The following is a 23,056-nucleotide window of genomic DNA, read 5'->3' as shown; positions in this document are numbered from 1 at the left end:
GCGTTGGCGTCCGGGCGGGCACGGTGGCTGAGCGCAGGCGCGTTGTGGGGGCTGCAGTTACCGCGACAAGGGTCTGCTGGCAGCAACCAGCAGGTTGAAACGCGACGGCCTGAGTACCAATATGTGGCTGCCATCGAAACAGGATTTTTCTTCTAGTGCTTAACAAAATAAACAATACTGTGAAAAACACGTAGAAGGTTTGGAGACAGAACAGGTTCAAATCCAGCTGGATTACACAGGGAAATAAAGGGGCACTACAAAGTTGAGATACCTGAATGTTACAAAACTAAGTGAAAAGTAATTTCCAATATACCTGCCCATTTTAAAATATTTCTTAAAATTGTCTTTTCCTATATATAAGAAAACAGTGTTTTGAATGAAGGTGCACAAAAAGAGAATACCTAATCCAGGATTAGTGAAACTCACGTTTGCTGATTTAAATTTGCTGATTTAAATTTAACTCGCCTGCGCTGCCCCGTCATCTTTTTTGCAGTCGTAAAGGTTGATGTTGCTCCCAACAGCCGTTCGTGGAACACTCTTGGGCAGAAATGTGCTTGCTAATTGCCTACATGTATTTGACAGGAATTCACCTCCAGGACTGCGTGGTTTTGAATTGATAGCAATGTGACAGAAATGATTTGTTGATAAATCCAACAAAATGTTGTAAACGTTGTTCACCTGGGTGGGAGGACAAATAGACCTTTTTTGAACTACTGTGTAGCTCACGGTAACTGGTTTACTTTCTTACTGAACTGTAATTAATTATGTTGTTTACTGACAACGTAACAGAATCTTGGTGCATTTTCAGGGAGCTGGACAGTCTCATACAGTCTCCGCATTATGTCAAAGGAGAGAACCATCTCCATTTTGAGGGCGGCGTAAAACTCGGAGTTGGAGCATTTAATCTGGTATGTACCAACAGTTTTGAGCTGAAGCGCTGCAACCTTCTAAAAATAATCTTAACTTAAATACCAGAGAAGTCCCATTGACATCCGTGTTACTAATGATATGTCAGAGAGACGTTGACTGAGATGCTGAGGGGTGACGTGGTTGTTCAGTTGATGGGCTGCAGAAAGTGCATGGTGGTTCCCCTTGCTTGCATTACTTTGGGTGAGTCCAGCACGTGCCCAGATGTTAGATTTACTGCATAAAGTACAAATATGTGCTGCGTGGTATGCACTCAGTATTTATGAAACATGCAAGAAGTATTAGTTACTAAGCGTGTGCTGTGTAAGCGTATTTCTATGCAGGGACTCCTGGAGAAGCAGAGTCTCTGTATTAAACAAATATTTTTCTTTAAATTGTATGTAAAATATAGCAGGTATACATCTACCCAGGAAATTATCAGATGTATAAAGATGCTTTTAATAATGTTAGTGATGATTTCTTGTGTTTGGAAAAGTTCTAAGAGGCAGCTGGGAGCTAGGAGGTTTATTACCGCATAACTGTTGTATTTCTTTCTGTAGACATTGTCCATGTTTCCCGCACGGATTCTGAGATTACTGGAGTTTGTTGGATTTTCTGGAAACAAGGTAAATGTGAACTGAATCTCATTGGTACGTTCCCGTCACTCTTAAACGGGAGCGCGGAGAGGGGATTCTCTCCCTCCTCAGGGCAGCCGGGGCCTCTGCGGGGCGCTGCCGCCGCCGCTCACCGCTGCCGCCGCCGCTCACCGCTGCCGCCGGCGCCCTGCAGCTCAGCCTTCCCTTATGTTTCTGTCTGAACTGTTACACTTAACAAAGATTGTGACACCATTTTTCAGTGATGATACGTGATAAAGACAATGGCTAATACGATGGTGTTGACACATTTGGTTTTTTAGTGCTTATGCTTAGAAATCCATAGCCATGGTGTATTCTTAGCCTTAAATCTATTAGCTTACCTGATAATTACTGTCACTATGACATCTGAGTCTCCCTGACAGGTTTCAGCATGACATCCAGTCAGGGAAAAAAAATAATTTATTTCTGATTTTTTTCTCCGTGTCTTTAATAGTAACTGATCATTTGAGTGCGGCACCTACATCCCCTTTGCTCAAAAGACTCGGGGTTTTTTTGCCCAGAGAGTAACCGGTCTGACCTGTGTTGTTTGTACACGCAGTTTAAAGACAGAAGCTCGGTAACGAGGCACCAGTAAACTCGCATGAACTTGAGTTACTCTGCAGGGCAGACGCACAGAAAGCGCTGTGGTAGTTTTTCGTGGATTTGTTGTTTTAAAATTGGGTTCTAAATTGATGGGAATATCTTGGCCTTGGTGCCTTGTACTTGCTCTTGTCTCTCAATCTGCCAGCAGAACCGGAGATTCACTCAAAATTGGGTTCCTGGATTAAGAAAACATGGTCTGTTTAACCATTAGTCACATTTATTTCCTAAATACTGGGTAAAGGTAAATGTTTGATGTCCTGCGGACACACAAAAAGCTGTATAAACATGTTCAAACTTAACTCTTTTGTAATGCTTCCTATTGACTAAACAGGTTTTAAGGAGAAAAATGTTTCCTTAATCAGAGCTGCCACCTTGGGTAGCGGGTGGGTGAGTGTCACCACCATTTTATTGGTTTACAGGAAGGATCTTAGATCTGAAAAGAAACTGTCTAGTTTAAAGCGAGGAGCTGGCGGCAGAGTGACCAGGAGCAGCGGAGGCAAAGTGGCTGTACCTGTCAGTGGTGAAACCAGAGAGCAGCCAGAGCAAAGTGCTCGTGAAGTGTAAGGGCAGTTCTCTCACCAGCAAGTTCTGAGAATACTTTGCTGAACATTCATCTTGTTGCTGCAAATGAAAATTGTCCCTCTGATTGAATTTCTGATGTTTTCTTTTGGCCCTGGGATTTCTTGTGCGGCTGTGAGTGGGCTGATATTTGTGTTGATGAGTCAGCTCCTGTTCCAGTTTTTTTAATAACCCACTGAAGCATAACCTAGATTACCATAAAGTTAAGCAAAAACCTGTTCTCTGCGTACCATAAAAAGGAGTATTTTAAACATGTTGATTAAAGTTCATTGATGGTCATTTATTTAAATATCCTAGAAAGTCTGCATTTAACGTTTGTGAGTCAGATGCGAAAAGCAAAATTGCAATTGGTTTTCCAAAGCTTGTGAGAAGGTGTCCCCTGCACTACAGTCAAGTCTGGAAGGTGAAAGAGACAGCGGCAGATGAGAGGGAAGGTTTGTGTGTTATGTGCTGCACCCCATCCAGAAGAAAGGGGTTTTGAATACATCTGTGTTTGATCTCGCAGCCTTTTCCATTCAGTGCTCATGGTGAGCATCAGTTTGTGCAAAAACCAAGAGCCTTGGGCTGTTTACAGTTTACCTGGGAGAGCTGCAGCACACCAGAGGACAGCTTGTTTTTGGTGTGGGCCATGTGTTGATTAAAACTGGATAGGAAATTACATTGTGGTATCTTCCATGACACTAATCTGCCTTCAGGCCAGCAGATTTGCCCCCAGGGACTGTTCTTGTCTCGCAGACGTGTCGTGTCTGATAGTAAATGAGGCCATGCCCAAAGCTCCATTACCTCCTACACCATTTTTAGGCACTGTGGACAACATGATCAACTTAACAGCAGTCTGGAGTCTCGAAACAGTAGGTAGGATAAGATCAAGAAAGTATAAAAGTATTAAGTATAAAAGTAGCCTCAGGCCATGCTTGTTCCCCACCAGTCCAAGATGTGGCCGTTGTGCCGTGGTCACTGTTCCCTTGCCGTGTATCGTTAGTCAGCACACACGCCTGTTTGTGTTAAGCGGCGCTGGAGCGGGGGGCCCGGTGCAGTCCGCCCGCCGCAGGGGGCGCTCGCCGGGCGCGCTGTGCGGGCGGCGTCCCGTCCCCGCGCCGGGCGGCAGATGGAGCGCGTGTCCGCCCGGAGCCGTGGGCAGCGGAGCCAGCTCGGGCGGGAGTCCTGGCGCCCCTGTAAGCACCGAACCCTTCGTGCTGGCTCCTCTGCCAGGTCTCGGGGTGGTGTTTACTCTCGTTCTTGTTTTGTAGAGGATTACAAATGCTGTGCTGCTGAGCTGTAGAAAAGTTTGACATGAGCCCACCGTATGTTAAATGCAGTTTGTCGGGGGTAAGATGACAGCGTGGTTTCAGGAGAACGCACGAAAACGTTCAGGTAGAACCGGTTTCTTTGAAATCATAATTTTTGATGTGGGAGGATATTTTTCGTAAAGCAGCTGAGCTGAAGAATATTTTTGATGTGTCAATTTGTAATAAATTGAATTTCAGTTCCCCACTAAACATCTTTTTGAATTGTATTTTTATCTCTTCTGCAACTTTGAAATGAAGTTAGATCTAAAAGTATTTCATGGGATATATTCAGATGCCCTGTCTACCGGTGTAATTAGTCAGTTCTTTGTAAAGGCTGTTAGTTTTATCCATCCCTCTTGCTAAGCCTGCGATACTGTCATCAGCTCATGGGACGTGAAAGATGACTTTGCTTTCCTTGTCAAGATCCCTGATTAAAAGGGAGTGATTTTAAGATGTCATTCAAGAGCTGTTGCATCAGGAAGGCAGATGGATTTTAGTCGGTGACAGCTGAAACGAGTATCAACCACTCTCAGTATCTTCTGGTAATGGTTTTGGGCCCTGCGTTCGCTGTGGGAATCCCCGCCGTCCCGTGGGGAGGCCTGAGTGACGGAGCACGGGATGTCTCGGGACAAGGATCGAATCAGTGAGATGCTGACGTAATATAATGTAGTGACAGTCTTGGGAATTAAGAGATCATGGTATGTTACGAGCAAATTGCACAGAAAGGTGGAAGTTAACATATTGGATCACATTTCTTGTGTAAGCAGCATCATTGCTCCCTGCTCTGTCTTATACCTTATGCCCTTCAGAGTACTGTACGTTTTATGTGAAACAAAACCTAAACATGTTGATGTGGTTTAGGTATTTTGGAGAAATCACAAGCAGTTATTGCCTTGACATCAGTTTTATATTGTAGCAATACGCCCTGTAATAGACTTTGTTTGGAAGCTCATTCCTGGTGTTCTGGGATTGCTCATATCACTTGTGGCATAGGTGTGGGGGAAATTTATGGGTTTCTTGTGGCTAGAAGGTGTGTCCTAACAATTAAATACACTGTCCTCCCGTAGTGACTGGCAGCAGTGGGCGCAGCTGGTTTGCAGCGCTGCTCCTCAGGCTCAGGCAGCGTCCTGAGATCCTGGTTTGGTCCGCGGGGGGATCCCCGGTTTGGTCCGCGGGGGGATCCCCGGTTTGGTCCGCGGGGGGATCCCCGGTTTGGTCCGCGGGGGGATCCTCGGTTTGGTCCGCGGGGGGATCCCCGGGTGCTGTCCAGCTCTGACACCTCACTCAGCCGGCTCGTCGTCTGGCTCTCCAGAGGCTCCTGCGGAGAAGGAGCAGGTGCTTGAAAAGGCAGGAGTGGTTTTGAGGAGAAGCAGCTTTGTTACCACCTTTTCTACAAGCAAGTGTTGTAATACTGATCATAGCTACTTCTAGATGTCTTTTTTCAGTTTGTGTCTGCTGATTGTATTGTTACTTTAATATAGAAAGTTAGGGGTGCTGAAGTGTCAGAGTGCGCGTGCTCTAATAGCCGCGCTGTGCGGAGCAGGACCGGGCGCAGCGCCGCGGGGGCCGGCGCGCCGTGCCTGCTGCGTCCCCGCCTTCCTGCCCTGTCCTGCGCACGACGACTTCGTGTTTGGCGGATTAAAATACATTTTGGAGACTAAAATACATAAGCGAGATCAACTTCACAAATGACTGAATTACTCTATACGACTAATTTAATTTGTTTCTGTATCATTCTTGGTGCTATTCACAAACGTGATCGGCCTTCCTTTTATATGTATTTCTATATTATATGGAAGATTTCAAACACTGTAAGGCCCAGTGCTGATTTCGGTGAAATCTCCAGCCTGAAGGTTTTTCACTTCAAAAAAATGTGCTTTGGAAATCTACTTTGGATGTTTTTTGTGCCAAAATTCATTCCAGAGCATGTTTTGTCTTTCTTCTGCCTCCCAGTGCTCTAGTGCTACTTTAAAAAAATCCAAATATTTGTGGTTTTCATCTGGGCAGTTTAAAGAAACTGAATGTATCATATTTTGTTACTTATCTGTATCAATCAAACCCTTGCTCTCAGCAGAAAATGAAGTTGGCTGTAATTCCATGAAGCCATTGATTTTCAGTACTGATTTTACTGTCTTCTAATGTATTCTGAAGTGACATGCAAGTCAGTATTTCCGTTATTTTGTCTGGGTGAGATGTTATGCTAATTGACCTGCAAATATATCTGTTAATGGCACCTTTTTCTAGGACAGTAATTAATAATATTTTTTTTAAATACAAAATAACCGTATTTACATGAAAACACTTAACCACACTAGTTAACTGAAGGAGTATGTGTATGATGAAAATTAGAATATGATCACGGACTCCAGGGTCATACAGTGAGTGGTAAAGGTGGGCAGGGCAGCACCGCTCTGTGTTACGGACGCGCGGAAGGTGGAGATGGTGTCGCTGGTACCTTCCGCCGGCTCTGGGGGACGTCCCTCGGGGTCCCTGTTTGTAGAGCAGCTGGTCTGAAAGATGTCCTTATAGGCACATACATCGTGTGCCAGTAACTTTCCATTGCAGTCGTAGTGGAACTTTTAAACAGAATTTTCCCCCCCACACAGTGCATGTCTCGCTGAGCATATTTACTGGTTTGCATATCTTGTGTTTAATATGTTTGCATATTTATATTCTTGCTGTTGATGTCAGGGAACCGGTCCTAGAATGGGCTGCTAAATGCTGTTGCCTCAGGAGCTTAAATCCTTAAAGCTGGTTATCCTTCATGCTCTCGTTGAATATGAATACAGCGTTGTATTGTACTTGATGGCTTTACTTCTTCCCAAAGGGAACAGAAGTATTCTTTTTATCATATTTTTCCACTGGTGATAGTGGGCCAACACCATTGCAAAGCTCCTTTTGTTCTTAGCATAGTTATAAACACCCTTTTGCCCTGCTAGTTGTAGGTTGTTTTTTTCTTGCTGTCTTTAACTTGCTTATGAAGTGAATAACACCAAACATGGTCACACTGCACAAAGGTGATACGTTTTATTTGCCTTGCGTTTCAAAACGCTGTGTTTTGTGTTTCTGGATTGCTGTTTAACAGCACTTAGGAGAATGTGACACAACTTAGCACCATCACCCTTGTTAACCATGTAATACATCCCATGTTGCTGCTCTGCCATCAGATGTTTTCCAGGCTAAGCAATAACTCCATGAAAAACTGTTAGATGAATTCGTGTGTTTTTATCTTTGATTGCTGTGTAAGCGACGGATGTCCGTGCGTTTGGGGAATCTGGTGAGTGAGCAATCTGTAGATGACGCTGCACGAGTTGACAAACTAGCGGAACGCGACTTCGGTTCTTGTCCGACACCTTGTCCCGCTCACCTCTGTTGCACAGGAGCACGGTCTGCTGCAGCTGCAAGAAGGAGCATCGTCATACAGCTTTAGGTCGGTGCTGTGTACCATGCTGTTGCTTTGCTATCATACTTTCATGACCTTTGTGTTAGGTAAGATTGTTTATAATACCTCTTGGATTTGATTAGTTCTTGTGGGACACAGAGGGGAAAAAGATTATTCCATCACCTTTTTGTTGGTGAATTGTTTGTTCATGACCAGATTAAATGTAACTCATTTGGGGGTAATTTTACAGTAGTGGTCATAACTTAAGAGTGTCTTGGTCTTCAAGGCAGAAGTTTGCTTAGCACATGAGAAGGGACACGGTGAGGATCGCAAAGAAAGTTGTGAGAGCTAAATCCATCTTCAGCAGTCAGGTGCATAATTTGGGAGGTTAAAGTAATAGCTTCCTGAATAGTTTTATCACATTTATATGTCATCCCTGACTTTTTCTGCTGAGACATATTTCCCTGTTACCTCTAAAGCATTCTACAAAATGTGTTTGTGCACAAGTGAGTTTTCAAGTCAGTAAGCACAATGTTGCTCAGGTTCTTCTGGCTTAGTGCAGCACCAACCTGTATTTATGACTGACTCGCCAAAGAGGAGCTTATGTGTTGGCCAGATGAGGATGGCTCATCTGTACCTTGCATTCCTGTTTTGTTTTTTCTTTTCTTACTGTTTCTATCACTTGCATTTTTATGCATTCTAGGGACAGGAAAAGGAAACGTTGAGGAGGCAGAAAGACTACTTAAGCCTTACTTGACTCGCTATCCAAAGGTAAAATTAATCATAATTTAGTTTTGTATGATTGTTTCATTTTTCTTGCCAGTTAACAAAGACCTAGACTGTATGATCAGTTTGAGAACTTATAGAATACTTGTATTTTTATTATTATTTATTACAGGGAGCCATATTCCTGTTTTTTGCAGGCAGGATAGAAACACTGAAGGGTAATATTGATGCGGTAAGTAATCCTTTTGCTCTTGGGAAGTAAGTTTCAAGAGCTTTAGAAAGTTTCCTCCAGGAACAATGTTACCATTTTGGCTAATACTTCCTGTGGCTTTGGCCTGTATGTAATCTTTAGTTCATGAATTACAAATAGGAATTTTGAAAACTATTTTGACTAGCTTGTTTGACAAGCTCATTTTGCTCATTTCTCAAATTCTGGTCATAGTCTGCCAGTATTAATGACAGAGTTTTCTCATTGCCTTTCCTATCATGAAGCAAGTTGTGCCTTTAATAACGTCCAGTGGTAATCCTTCGCCTTCAGCCTGAGCAAAGAGCCATACAAGACTTGAAAGAATTAGGGAAATGAAGAATGCGTGTCCAGAGTGCTCGGAGATGGAGGATCAGCTGGCGTACAGTGTGATGGCTCCCTTCCAGTCTTTGGAGCTGCAATAATCAGTGTCAGCTGAGCATCTGTCCTCTGACTTTAGTTTCCTAATTTCCCTGGACACAAACATTCATTTCACCTGTGCTTAATACGCCCTCCAGGGATGAGGAGCTCTGTGGCGGGGCAAGCTGGCGAACACCGGGTTGAGTCTAGAGCCAAGAATCTCTCGTGTAAAGCCAACAGATGTGATCTTGGGGAATACTGGGCTGTTGATAGTTGGGAAGTTGCAGGAGCCCTGCCGGCAGATCCCAGAGACCCAGCGTCTGTTATAGGACGGGCGTATGCGCATTTACACGTGATTAAGGCAGTGTTTGGAAATCTCTGTGTTCAGGCAGTGAGGAGGTATGAAGAATGCTGCGAGGCGCAGCAGTACTGGAAGCAGTTCCATCACATGTGTTACTGGGAGCTCATGTGGTGCTTTACCTACAAGCGTCAGTGGAAGATGGCTTTCTTCTACGCAGACCTGCTAAGCAAGGAAAACACTTGGTCAAAGGTGAGTTAAGCACAACAGGAGGGTGGAAAGCCCTCTACTTATCTGTTAACTCTCCATCAGATTGAATCACAGAATCATAGCATCATTTCAGTTGGAAGAGACCCTCAGGATCATCAAGTCCAGTCATAACCTATCCTAACTCCAGCACTAAACCACGTCCCTAAGAACCTTGTCTAAACGCCTTTTAAACCTCTCCAGGGATGGTGACTCCACCACTGCCCTGGGCAGCCTGTTCCAATGCCCCACAGCCCTTTCAGTGAAGAATTTTCCTAATATCCAATCTAAACCTCCCCTGGCACAAATTGAGGCCATTTCTCTTGTCCTATCACTTGATACTTAGGAGGAGAGACCAGCCCCCTCCATTCTGCACCCTCCTTTCAGGCAGTTGCAGAGAGCACGAAGGTCTCCCCCCAGCTCCTGTTCTGCAGGCTGAACAGCCCCAGTTCCCACAGCGGCCCCTCGTAAGACTCGAGTTGACTTCTTGTAGCTGTGAAGCTTTTGTAGCTTTGCAGATGAACCCTGTCTGCTGTGGCTCATGTAGAACAGTGTGAGTTGTAGTCATTCAAATCTGAACAGGTTGTGGGCAAATAGAAACCTCTTGGGCCTGACTTGTAGATGAAGAACAACTTGTTAAAGATGTTCTGCTGTGCATTGACTGGTTGTGTCATCAACACGTTGCAGTTAATGGTATGAGTTGCCATTTCTTTATCTCTATTGTGGATATAAGCTCTTTTGGTGCTGAGTGAGGCTAGCCGTGATGGTGCCTCCAGGATAATACGTGTAGTTAAGAGACACCTTGCCCTGTGCATCCGAAAGGGAGCAGCCCTTCCACCCGGAGCCTGCGGGCTTTCTTCCCTCTGTGTCCCAGGGAAATGCGTCAGAACGCGTTGAGTCTGGCCGGGGGTCTGTGTGCTTGGTGGGGGTTTTATTGGCTTGTTTGGTTTTAACGTGATCAAACTACGTGTGTGGGGAGAGTATCTCTGTTTTTTCTACCGTACATTGTATGTATTGGAGGGTTAACATTAACGCGTCCATTTAGGCCGCGTGTAGAGTTTTGCGCTGTATTGCAGGGGCCTTAGAGAAGCAGAGAAGGGGCTTCCTGTAAATATGTAACCTACAGTGCAAAGTGATAGTAGCAAATTAGTAACTACATGAGCTAAATGAAAGATGTCCACATACGTGCGCTGTTAGATTCCTGTGTAAATAAATAATCACAGCTTAAAATATTCTCAAAAACTCCTGAAGCTTATGGTTAAATCAGGAACTCACCAACCATTATCCTCTGCTGTTGCAGGAGTTACATCGTCTGCTGCTTTGCTTGCCTTGGTTGCTGAATGTGTGATTGCTCAGGAATTCCTATGAAATCAGTACTTTTAATGATCTGAAATAGTGGAACCCTTCAAAAACCATTTCATGTTCTCTAGAACCTAATATTTGAGGGAACAAGCAGACTATATAGTAGCATTTTTTTTCTCTGAGCATGACCTTTTCATAAGTTTTCTAGCGTGCATTCCTGAGTAATAAAAATTCGCTTTACACAAACATGACATTTGTTCTTGGAATGTGGACATAAACTATAAACTGGTACAAAGTAAGCAAAGACAAACGTGATGAAAAAAGGAATCTGTACTCCACTTTCTAAACTGATCATCTCCTGCTTAAAATTTTGTAAGATTACTTAGGTTTGTGAGCAAAAGCAGCAACTTCTACCCCTTTGTTCCTGTTTTGTAGTTTACATCAATAATGGTGATGCTGTAAATTCATTTTTCTGTACAGATATTCTTGATTGCATTTGCAGGCTACGTACATTTACATGAAAGCTGCTTATCTCAGTATGTTTGGACCAGATGACTGCAGTCCTTTTGGAGACAACGTAGCTGAATTATTTAGGTAAAATTTGCTAACACCCAGTTACAACAGTTTCCCGTCTTTTCATGCCGTGGTGTTGGGGGAAGAGAGGCGAAATTATTCATAGTGCAGCTTGGAGGACCCGCACAAATAGTGTTGGATTGGTAAGAAATTGCAGAATGAAATGAAGTGGACTCTGAGTTCAGACAGCGTATTTCTGCCGTCCTGGAAACACTTCAGGACAGGGTGTTCGGTCTGCCAGCCACGCAGCGGCTGCTGCTGTTGCATGCAGCACTCGCGTTCTTTTCCAGTTTTCTCTTGTGTCAAATGGCGTGTAAAATCGGGGAGCCTTCCGTGGGCTGTGCTGCGAGACGTGTCCGTGGCGGAGGCAGCATCGGTACAGCTCGAGTCCTGCTTTCTGAGTCCGAGAGAAACATGAAGTCGTTAAATGTGCAAGTGAATATATGCATTATGAACACAGTGGATTAACTTAACTGTAACGTTTAAGCTCAAAAATGCCAAAAATTTATTGGTCCAAAGAAAATGGATTTCTTTGGCTTTAAAAATTTTCTGTAAAATCTAAATATCACTTTTTAATGTGATTGCAATATATGGATACTTTTCAGGCCTTCTATATCATATATAACCATTACGAGCAGATTTCACTGGCTTTGGGATCCATACAGCGGATCAGTTTGGTCTCTGGGAGGACGGAGCGGCGCTGGCGGGAGCCCCCGGCCCTCCCAGTCTGTGCGATGGGCCCTTTGCAAGCGGGGGGCGGCCCCCGCTCTGGTCTCCTCCTGCTTGATTAAAGAGGAAGCCTAAAGATATACGTGCCCCGCATAAAGATATACGTGCCCTGCATAAAGGCAGCTTTTGTGAATGTGTGTTGCGCGGCCTCCCTGGAGGTAGAAATAACTCAGTGTGCAACAGCTTTTTAAAGTTCTCTTTGGTTTGATTTTTTTTGTTAATGTTTGAATGTGTTTTCCCAGAGGAAAAATTCCTTACATTTTCCTTTAAACTTTCAGGATTGTTCCCAGTTTGAAACTGAAAATTGCAGGGAAATCACTGCCTACAGAAAAATTTGCAATTCGGAAAGCTCGACGATATCTTTCTCCAAACCCCGTTCCTTTGCCTGTTCCACCTTTGGTAAGTTAGAAATACACACCCACCCCCTTTATTACTGTCATTTTAAAATTTCTGGAAATAAAACTGAGATAGAGTTGAGTCTTTCCGTGTTTCTAAGGTGAAACCTCTGCAGGAGACTGGAATGTTCCCAGAGCAGAGCCAAATAAATGCGAGGAATGCAGTGAAACTGGGGCGCGCACCAGCCACAGGGAGCTGCGCCAGTTGCTTGCGACACGTAACTGTGTTGCATGTGTAACTCATTATTCCAGCTCTAGACGAGCGTGCTCCTAACAGCTTGCTTTCCTTTGATTCCTTTTGAGGAACTTTGCCCTGGGTCTCTTCTGTCATGTGTTGTTTACTGACACTACTAAAAGAAGACTTAAAGGTACAAGTGAGGAGGGGGAAAAATCAAGGAAGCAACGCAAGAATTGGGCACTACGGGTCAGCACCTATTTAATGGGCTCCTGAATGTTTGCTCTCCAAAGTAACTCACGGGTGCTGGGATGAAGCAGCCAAATCCTTTAACACTCCAAAAAAACTACTGCATACTGTTGGCTTTTTAAATTCATTTTTCTCCTGCAACGCTGGCCGGTTCCCTGCGGCCACACGAGCAGCCGCACAGGGGCCCTTTGCCTCACCCACCTGCTCTTTGAAACAATAACCTACCTGCAAAGACACAGGAAAGAACAGAAAAGATTTGTGAATACACACACTGTTAGAATTTGCAGTGCTTTGAGCTGCTGTGTTTGAGAAACAGATGGATAGTTAGTAAATACTCTTCAGGAAAATGGCTGAGCAAGGAGACACCAGCGAGTAGTCACTTCTCAGCCCGCCAGCTGAATGTGTGGCACAGCTTCTCAAAGAATTACATTTGTTACGGCCTCGCATGGGTATTCACTGCGGCCGCTTCCCGCTGGGTCGTAAGGCTGAAACGAGAGGAAATAATTAGTTACTTTGACTGGCCTTCCAGGTGCTGGCGATGGCGGAGGGCGGAGGCGCGCTGGCGGGGCTGGGCCGCGCTGCTCGGGGTGCTGAGCGAGCGGCGGTGCCGCTGTCCCTGGAGCGGCCGGGCGCCGTGTCCGGTTCTGCTGCAGCTGCGGCTCCGAGGCAGCAGTGCCGCAGCCCAGCAGCCGAAGCACCGAGGATGCGATACGGGGGCAGAATCCATCTCTGGCATTTTTCTTTTCGCTGTGAAGGGACTTGCTGAGAGGAGAGAGTCAGAGGTTTAGCCTAGAATAAGCGTAGCCTGAGTCCTTCTGTATCAGAACCCCGTTAACAAATCTGCAGTAGACGCAGTAAGCTCGGTGCCGGTTTTCCAATCAATAGAGACCAGGTGGTGAAAGCCGCAGCAATGGGGGTTAACGCGCTGTCTCATCTGTTCTAGCCTGACAGGTTTTCATGCTAGAGTTCCAGAATTCAATTATTCTATACAGAAATTTTATCAAAAAGTGTTAGATTATCAAATACAGACTGGGTTGCATAAATAAATAGAATAACTAGCTCGTCTTCAGGACCAGTTGTAAGTCTATATAGTATCAACATAATATCAGTATATTTACCTTTGTGATTGCTCGCGGCAATGGGCCCATTTGGCCTGGTGATATACTAAGAGAACCCCAGTAAAAAATAGGAATGAAGCTAATAGTTCTTAATAAAATTTACTGTAAGAGTAGTTGAATAAGGAAGAAGTTGCTTTGTGTGGAAACATCAAACAGACCTGGAGAATTTAAGGGGTTCACAGTTCAGCTCTGAAATCCTGTTGGTTTGTTTGACCTTGGCTTACAGGTCAGGGGTTTTGGTTTTGTTTGTCCTCAGATTTCGTACATTTTTCTATGGAAGCAGCACATGGTAGTTACTGATAGTTATTACTGCCCCTGCTAGGACAGAGCCGAAGAACAAGAGGAGGGTCGGGACAGTTGCCCCCCTGCCGTGAATGGTCTAAGTCTGTTGTGTTGGTGCTTTCCTTTGTCTCTCAGTGGGGTTGTGTTTGCGTTCTGTTCAAGCAATGCTGCTTGCATTGTATGAAGTAAATGGCTCTTTAGTTATCTTCCAGGGCTAATTTGTTCAGAAAACCAGTGTAACAAGTTTTCAATTGTAATGAAAATATTTTGACAAACTGTTTATTTAAGGAATCTGTAACTTTTTCATCACACAGAGATAAACTAAAGTATTTGATAACTGCGTTTATCCAGCACTGTAATTAATGATGTTGTCATTTCTCCCTGACCCTAGGAAATGATGTATATCTGGAACGGCTACGCTGTAATTGGAAAATGTCCCAACTTAACAGAAGGCATGTTAGAGACTTTAATTGAAGCAGAAGCAGCATTGGCAAGTAGTTCAGGTAACCAGTGATATGGTTAAGCAGCTATTTTACAGTGCAATAGCTAAAGATATTATCTGCGAATAACGAGAGATACTCATTAGTAAAGTTAATCTGATCATAGGAGGGCCATGGGTGATGACACCATAAACTGCAGGTGCGCGGTCCCCAGGGAAGCAGCGGGTTCGTGCGGTGTGTCAGCGTGCAGCCAGCTGCAGCGGCAGCACAAGGACCAGGTGAGGTTTGGAGTAGTGGAAACAGAGATATTCCAGAGCAGGACGTGCAGTATCGGACGTTTTGCAGAAATTATTTTTAGTTAGTATTTCATGAACTGGAAATGAGCAAGCAAGCTGAAGATTTTGCTTGTCAGCGTTAAGACTAAGCTGCCTGTAAGGAACGGCTATGAAGAAGCCAGGTATTTTCTCTGAAATGTACTATGCAAAGAATTCCTGGTGGAGAAAGGGTGACAATAGTCCTGACTTTGAACTGGGCACTGGGCAGTATAAACTCGAAAGAGGCGAGAAGAAGGTACAGTGAGAAGGTGAGGGGAGGTGCGGGTAGCAAAGCTGGGCGCATTTCTGTTGAGCTAACAAAGGCGGAGAATTGATAAAATACTTGCATGCTGATAGGTCCTGCGGCTGGGAGCCAAAGGACAACTGTAAATACGGGAGGGCTGTGAGGGCAGAAGGTCAAAAGATTTTAAACCGAACCTCAGAGTTTCCAAAGTGGACACCGTAAATTCGTTTTCAGGTGCCAGAACAATAAGACTGTGGAACAGCCTTGCAGTGGGAGCAGGGAGGGAAAGAACAGCCCAACGATTTTTAATCAGCTTGGTCGATTTATGGAAGGGGTGGTGTGTGTTTGCCTCTGCATTAAATGAATTACACTGACCGGTTAGTTCCTTCTGTTCCAGTAAACAGGTTGTGCTCACACCTACCTGGTGGAAGTTTCCTTACAGGTAGGACAGTCTCTGCTGCTCCAGGGCTTTCTAAAATGTGCCATTTACTTCATCTTGCAGCTACAGAAGTACTAGTGGATGACCAGTGCGTGATAAAGCTGTTAAAGGGCTTATGCCTCAAGCATTTGGGGAACATCTCGGAAGCAGAAGGCCATTTTAATTACATCTATTTAAAGTAAGTTTCCTTACATGGCATATAGGAGAGCTCTTGAGTTTCTTAGTAACTGTTCGTATCAAGTAAGAGGAGATGGAACCATGAGATGAATAGAAGGGAGAGGACTGCAGTATTCATTTCAGTTACTTTGATATTAAAGAATTGCAGTTTTAATTGCCAGTGTTGTTAGCCATGTATGGAAGAAGAATTGCAAATCTGCACCTTTACTGAGCTGTTTTCTCCTTTTTGGGGGCTATATGTGCAGAAAAATTTTGAAAGAACTCTTATTCTTTTTGCCCCTTCCTCTTAGGGGTCACAAACGCGCCGTACCCAAAAGCCCGACAGTCTGCAGAGACGGGCGGCGGGGTCACGCTGGAGCTCCTGTGGGTCATGCTGTGGCGTCTCTTTCTGTCAGCTCACATGGATAGAGCTCATAATATTGTCATCTTTTCTAATACTTCCATGATAATAAAGGCAAGGTTTCGCAACCCTGAGATGTGTGGGATGGTTATGCAAAGCACACGGTTAATAACCTAGAAGGCAGCTTTGGACAGAGAACATGACAAGTGTTGTAACAGAGATCGATTGTTCCTTCTCAGCTAATCTATTTATTTGTGTTGGAGCTGTTAAATGAGGGAAACAATATATCATTGCAAGATCTTGAGGCTATTTCTTTTCCAATGCAGTGAGAAGAAGATAAAATATGACCATTATCTCATTCCAAATGCCTTGCTGGAGCTGGCGATATTGTACCTAGACCAGGACAGAAGAGGAGAGGCAATAAAACTACTGGAAAGAGCAAAGTAAGCAAGGGAAAGGCTGTGCTGGTGCCTGATGAGTCAGGATGGTATTTTATTGGTTAGCGGGAAGCAGAAGCATTTAATTAATATAGTGGAAACTCATTGTTCCATTTTTTGAATGGCAGCATGTATACCTTAGTTTTGGTTTGGACCTTTCTAGTTGTAGACATTGTCTGATCGTCTGGTCTGTTACTTACTCATCCATTCTGATAAGAGCAAAAAGCATTTCAAGATGTTAATATGAATTTGAAAGGCTTCCATAAGAAATAACCCATGTGTAACAAAACGTAGTAATCTTCATAGTCTATTTGCTTATTCATAAGAGCTGTACTAAATTAAATCAAAACTCTGAGTTATGGCTAAAATAACATTGCTTAAATTGATGGCTGCCGATGCTGTTTTCTTTCCTTGATGAAATATATTTAAGATTAATGCTTCATTTTGCATTTAGTATCTTTGTATTGTTTCATCTGCATCTGAAAGGCACCTGAAACACCTGCTTTTACTACTTTATGTGATTGATTTTTCTAGCAAAGTAGGTTTATCAGGAATAGTTGACTTGATCATGTATGTTCTTTATTATAAAATTAACAAAATACTTTCTTTGCCTGTCTGCGCCTTTACTTCTCTGCTGAGCCAAAATTTCCTGAGGGGGGGAATCCAAACCAAATGGCTCTTGCCCTGCCCGAGCATCCTGCAGCAGAGCAGCTCCCGCTCTGCCGGGATCCGGACGGGTCCGTGTTCCGCATCCTTCCGAGCGCTGAGGGTCCCAGCGGGCACTGGCTGTGAGCAGCTGCAGAAGCGATGGCTGGTCCAGGTCTCAGAAAGGTCAGACAGAGGTGCTGTGCTGTCCGCGCCAGCTGTGCGAGGCAGGGGCGAGCCCGCCTGCTGCAGATTGCGCCAAAAGCCTGTCACACAGAATTAAAATACTGCAGTTCCGAACCTCCTGTGCTTGTCAGCCTGGTTCTCCGTAGGCTCATGGGAGAGCAACAATTACATTAGCACAACGCAGTGGAAAGTGCTTAAATTGGTTTTGCGTTCCTCGAAGCAGCCCTCTCCTCCTGCCCTCGTTTCCTTCGCGCAGACTCACTGTGAGCAGAGGTGTATCAAGCGCTGGTGCAGAGCTCCTCCTCCCGCTGGCGCTGTTCCCGCGGCCCCGGCGGCCGCGCTGCCGTAACGGGAGCCCCAGCGCGGCCGCTCTTCGGGATACGTTGGCGCCCAGCGTGTGGAAAGATAACACGAGACTTGCTGTGCGGGAAGAACTCAAGGAAACTGTGGTGATATTTTTTTAAAAAACAAACACCACCACAAACCCTCTCCTTGTTTCAGTGAGTCATTAAAACCTGCAGTCTTTACATTCCCACCTGTAGCTGCTGCACCACGTTAAAATGCTCGGGTTTGTAAGCTTTCGGCTAGGAATGCAGAGCGTGTTTGCAGTCACTAGAGGGAGAACGCGGCGGGTTTCAGGGCTGCAGGATCGCGTTTGCAGTTGGCAGGAGGGCGGACGGGCACCGGCTTGTGCGGTGACGCTCGATTTGCTTGACCTAAATCCACAGGCTGGAATGTTTTAGCTCTGCGAGAGAGAGTGGAGCGGGATGATAAACAGTTTGGGCTTGGTCATGCGTGGAAATACTTACATTTGTGTAACTGTAACCTACAAGCAAGAATATCAGCCTACTGATGAGAAATACAATATCAGCGTGGCAAAAGCTACTCAGCGTAAAGAGAAAAGTCGAAAGGGCTCCAGATCAGCACACAGCAGGACCCAGTCACCTCCTTCCTCATTCAGCCTCTTGGGTGTTGCGCACACGCAATGGTGAGCTGGTGCGGGACGGGTGTGGAATTGCGTGTTCTCACCCGGGCTGCGTGGTGACGGACACTGTGCTGCTGTGCTTGACTGGAATGACAGATCTTTAACTGAAATGCTTGTAAGGTGTACTGACTGTTCAATAGTTCATGTTTCTGTAAAGATGACAAGTATCTTCTAACAGAGAATCCGCAGTCAGATCCCGTTTGGCACCTGGATTCCGTAGCCGTCCTGCAGGAGATGAGTGTTAGTTCCTGTTAAGCAGGATCTGCACTGCCGTGTGGTCCTAGGGGCAGTTTTTCTTTTTTTTAACACAAGCTTTTCCATGAAAATCCAGATTCTTCTGATGTTTCTGTAACTCTTGTAGCACGGCACAGCTAGCAGGGCCTGTGGGCTATGGGACTGCTGCCGCGGCGGCGACGGGCCGGTTCCTGCTTCAGGACAGCTTCTCTCTGTCTCTTGTTCTGGGCGGTTTTTTCCTCTTCTCTGCTTGCTTGAAGTGTGTCCGCTGAATTAAGATGAACCTATCTTACTAAAATGATTTTTAAAAATATATATCCTGAAAATGTTTGTATTCAAATTTGTTCCGCCTGTAACCTAAGTGGACGTTACAGATATTTAATATGGGTGCTATTTGGTTGAGTCGACCAGACTCAGTTTCGCATTAAGCTGTATTTTTCTGCTCATTGCCAGGCAGTGGAACCACAAATCAAGAGCTGTGTTGTGTGGCTCGGAACACGTGTTCTGTGTTTTAGAGTGGGCAGCACAGCAGCTTGTGAAGAAAGGCTTTTTTGGTGTCTACAGTTGTTTTGCTTAGAACAGTCATATAAAGATAACTTGAAAAATGTTTTTAAAACATATATTAATCAGAGTGGATCTGCTTTTGTTTTAGACAAAACTACAAGAATTACTCCATGGAAACACGAACACATTTCAGAATTCAGGCCGCCCTGCACCAAGCCAGATCGGCCCCAGGAGACGGCGCCGCGGCCGTGTCGTAACCTTTCCTCTTGGACGTCCTGTTGGTTGAAAACTCGGGTGCAGAAAGTTGCCGGCACTTTAGAGTCACTTTCCTTCTCTTTCAAGTCAGTGAGAAACCAAATCATTTGTAATTTTAAAGGTGATGCATAAAACATTAATCTAGTGTAATAACATGGCAAAAAATCTTCTCAAACCAAGCATAACTCTGAAAAATATTGTTTTTCCAACAGTGGCTTTTTGAATCCTTACATCTGTGTAATCCGTTTTTCAATCGTCTGCCATCTTCTTGCGTGTGCAGCGTTTACTAAGCAAGTACAGCATAAGGGAAACAACTGGAGCGCATCAAAGCGCAGCTGTAAAGCCTGGCAGGCGGATCTCCGCTGCAGGTGTCTGTGCGGACCCGCGCGGCCGGCGCTGAGCGGGACGAGCTGCGGGGCCCGGCCGTGTCTGGTTGTGCGCAGAGACGCCTCTTTACCAGCTTTACCAGTCAAGTTTTTGCTCCTGTAAGAAACTTGCTGGTGAACAAGAATGGTCTCCCTTATGCAAGTATCTTGACCTTTTCTTTAATTTGGTTTTCATGTCAAGTGTGCTGCTCGTAGCAGCTGAATGATGTACTGAGGATTTGGAGGGGGAAGGTGGTGACGATATAAAACTGCATCACTTCTGTGACAGGTTTAAAAACCGAGAGGTCCTTAGGAAACAGTTTTTTCATCAGAACAAACGTGACCAGTTTATATCAGATGTAAAGCACAAGTCCCTGACGGTGACCTAAGAAGGCGAGGTTGCGCCGGCCGCCCAGCAGCACGGGGGCACCGTGGCACCGGCTGCTCCGCGGAGCAATCGTCCTGGGGTTTGCCTGGCTGGGGCGCCCGCGTTGGCACAGGGCGGGGTGGAGCGGCCCCTGGCACGGGCTCTGCTTTCCACAAGGGAGAGCCCTTTATCTTTCTGCTCTCTGATGATCTTTTGGGGCAATTTCTGTGTTTAGGGGCTTTGAGAATAGAGCAACGAGCTGGGTCTGCTTTAATTGCTGCTTCTCCGCAAGACTGGTGCAGTCAGCGTAGCGCGGGTTTGACTTTCTTCGCCGTTCTCCAGGCTGGCTCCGTGTTCCTGTGCCTGTGGGGATTTGGGGCGCACTTCTACCTCCCTTCTGAAAGAGCTTCATCCCCATGACCCGCTCTGAGCTGTGGAGAAGGGGAGGTCTGCTGCACAGCCCCTTTTCTCCAGTGGAGATACCGGTCAGGAACATTCACACCCATGTACCTCACAGTGAATATTCTTTCCAAAGAGATTGTTCCCAGCAGAAGAGAAAATGGACGGATTATAGCGCTGCTTTTACCTCCTCTGAGGAAACTACACTGTTTTATAATTGCAAATTAATATGCAAGGAGACAGAACCCCTGTTCCTCCACACGGAGAACTTACATTGTCTTAAAAATAGATACCCTTTATAAAAGTCTTCCCAAGTTAAATTGTAGACAAAGAACGCATTTTTTAAAGTTACTTGCTCAGATAAATTCAGTTCAGATAGATTTCTTAATTCAGACAAAGTTCAGTATAAACAAGTTATGCTATTTACATATATCATATCAAAACTTGAGTGTAAAAATTCAGTCATTCTTTGTATAGAATAAAAAATGTTCTATTTCATGCATATAACACCTCTTCTTCCAGTTGTGTCCTTTCCAAATATTGTAACAGTCTTAGCATCTTGTAAGCAAGCAATGCCATGAAAATCAGCATAAATTGTACTTGCAGAAAGTGAACAATCCTCCTGACTGTAGATTCATCTCTCGAGGCCAGTGAAACGCCCTTGGAAGTTTCACCCACAGCCGAGTTTCGCCTGCTCCTGGCTGCCTGCGCAGAGAACACAGTGTGAGGCCGCGGGGCGCAGAGGACGCGGCGTGCGGCCGCGGGGCGCAGAGGACACAGTGTGCGGCCGCAGGGAGCAGAGGGCACGGCGTGCGGCCGCAGGGAGCAGAGGGCACGGCGTGCGGCCGCAGGGAGCAGAGGACACAGTGTGCGGCCGCAGGGAGCAGAGGGCACGGCGTGCGGCCGCAGGGAGCAGAGGACACAGTGTGCGGCCGCAGGGAGCAGAGGGCACGGCGTGCGGCCGCGGGGAGCAGAGGGCACGGCGTGTGGCCGCAGGGAGCAGAGGACACAGTGTGCGGCCGCAGGGAGCAGAGGGCACGGCGTGCGGCCGCGGGGAGCAGAGGGCACGGCGTGTGGCCGCGGGGTGCAGAGGACGCGGCGTGCGGCCGCAGGGAGCAGAGGACACGGCGTGCGGCCGCAGGGAGCAGAGGGCACGGCGTGCGGCCGCAGGGAGCAGAGGGCACGGCGTGCGGCCGCAGGGAGCAGAGGGCACGGCGTGCGGCCACAGGGAGCAGAGGGCACAGCGTGCAGCCGCAGGGAGCAGAGGACACGGCGTGCGGCCGCAGGGAGCAGAGGACACAGTGTGCGGCCGCGGGGCGCAGCCGGCTGCCCGAGTCTTTGCCGCACTGAGAATCCGAAGGTTTTCAGAGTGATCTTGGGTCCAGCACAAGCGCCGGTCGTGCCGTGGAGCTGATCTCCAGCTCAGGGTCGTGCTCAAGCAGCCTGTGCTTTCACTCCGGCTTTTCAGCTCCCAACCGGTAGGAAAATTCACCTTCCTGAGAGAACAGCTAATATTTACAGACTGTAATATTCTGAACTCACTAAAGGAAAATAACACCTTGCTTGCTAAAAGGTAAATTGAAGGTCTGATATATTGTCACTGTATACGTTTTGCAAGGTGTTCCATTTTGAATTGCCCATCATTGCCCTTTGCCCATCAGTGTTGTCCCTTCTGATGCTCTTCGGTGGCAGGGCTCCAGGCTCGGTGGCGCCGGTCTGCGCTGCTCCTGTTTCCACCGCTCCTGAAGCAGCTCGTTCTGCCGGGGGCAGCTCCAGAGGGATCCATCGCTTCATCACTCTGGGGTCGCCAGTACGGTAAATTAGCAAAAGCACAATTGGTGCAAGTTCTCAAGCAGCTTCAGTGTTCAGTCTATTCACCTACCAGAAAACAGCAGATATTCTAATGGAATCGCAATTTTCAGCATGGTGTAAGATTCAGGAAAGGTAAGTACTGCCTCAGATGGATATCGTCAACACGAGCCCTGGTGTGCAGAAGGAGCGCTCCCCTCTGCTTTCAGACATTGAGTTGTCTGACGTAGGCCCGAGAACCCCACCCTGTGTGCGGGGCTCCAGCCAGCGGCTGCTCGGGTCAACCCTTCTCTGGCCTCAGCAAAGCCAGGAAAGTTCACCAAAGCAAACTGCTAACTCATATGCAAGAAGATAGCTTTCTGCACTTGGTAGGACCTTTATCATCAAACTTATAAACTGTATTTCTTTTTCTGTGTAGGTTTGGAGGGAGGATAAGTGGTTTCCTGCCGGTAGCCATGGAGGGGAAGAAGTCACTGCTCAGTGTCCCGGGTGTCTGCAGCAATTGCCGTGGCGCCTCGTGGCATCCCTGTGTCACCTGGAAGTGGCAGTGGCCAGGAAGGGACAAGCAGAAAAACGAACATGACTTTTATCACTAGATCTGATATGTGGGATACATGTATGTATGTTCTCTCAGTAAACTGAAGGGAGGACATGGGCTGAAAAGCCAGCAGCTTAAGCTGAGGTCCAATGAGGTGTAACTACACTGACACCTGGGTCCTACAGGTAACACCAGACGGAGAACAGTGGGGCTCAAGCTGAACCTGCTCACAGGTTTCCTCGATCAGAAGGGATTTTGATGAAGTGACATACGTGATACAACTACTA

The 23,056-nt window shown here is 46.1% G+C and overlaps 1 protein-coding gene across 1 annotated transcript in view; it reads left to right on the top strand.

The window, feature by feature from the left end:
* Window positions 1–21,772, top strand: part of TTC39A (tetratricopeptide repeat domain 39A) — a gene marked incomplete at both ends in the record, with an annotated part of 34,658 nt that extends 12,886 nt beyond the window's left edge. The window contains 13 exons of the mRNA XM_080349107.1: window positions 809–908; window positions 1,467–1,532; window positions 7,393–7,501; window positions 8,098–8,165; window positions 8,293–8,352; window positions 9,113–9,274; window positions 11,073–11,164; window positions 12,151–12,271; window positions 14,483–14,594; window positions 15,592–15,706; window positions 16,372–16,488; window positions 19,185–19,289; window positions 21,136–21,772. Coding sequence (XP_080205233.1) covers window positions 809–908; window positions 1,467–1,532; window positions 7,393–7,501; window positions 8,098–8,165; window positions 8,293–8,352; window positions 9,113–9,274; window positions 11,073–11,164; window positions 12,151–12,271; window positions 14,483–14,594; window positions 15,592–15,706; window positions 16,372–16,488; window positions 19,185–19,289; window positions 21,136–21,772 — 1,864 coding nt within the window. The remainder of the gene's footprint in view (window positions 1–808; window positions 909–1,466; window positions 1,533–7,392; window positions 7,502–8,097; window positions 8,166–8,292; window positions 8,353–9,112; window positions 9,275–11,072; window positions 11,165–12,150; window positions 12,272–14,482; window positions 14,595–15,591; window positions 15,707–16,371; window positions 16,489–19,184; window positions 19,290–21,135) is intronic.
* Window positions 21,773–23,056: the final 1,284 nt, after the last annotated feature.

The sequence above is a fragment of the Nesoenas mayeri genome, assembly GCF_963082525.1.
Source record: "Nesoenas mayeri genome assembly, chromosome: 8".
Taxonomy (NCBI): Eukaryota; Metazoa; Chordata; class Aves; order Columbiformes; family Columbidae; genus Nesoenas; species Nesoenas mayeri.
The sequence above is the reverse complement of the archived record's forward strand: the minus strand, read 5'-3'. Positions and strand labels throughout refer to the sequence as shown.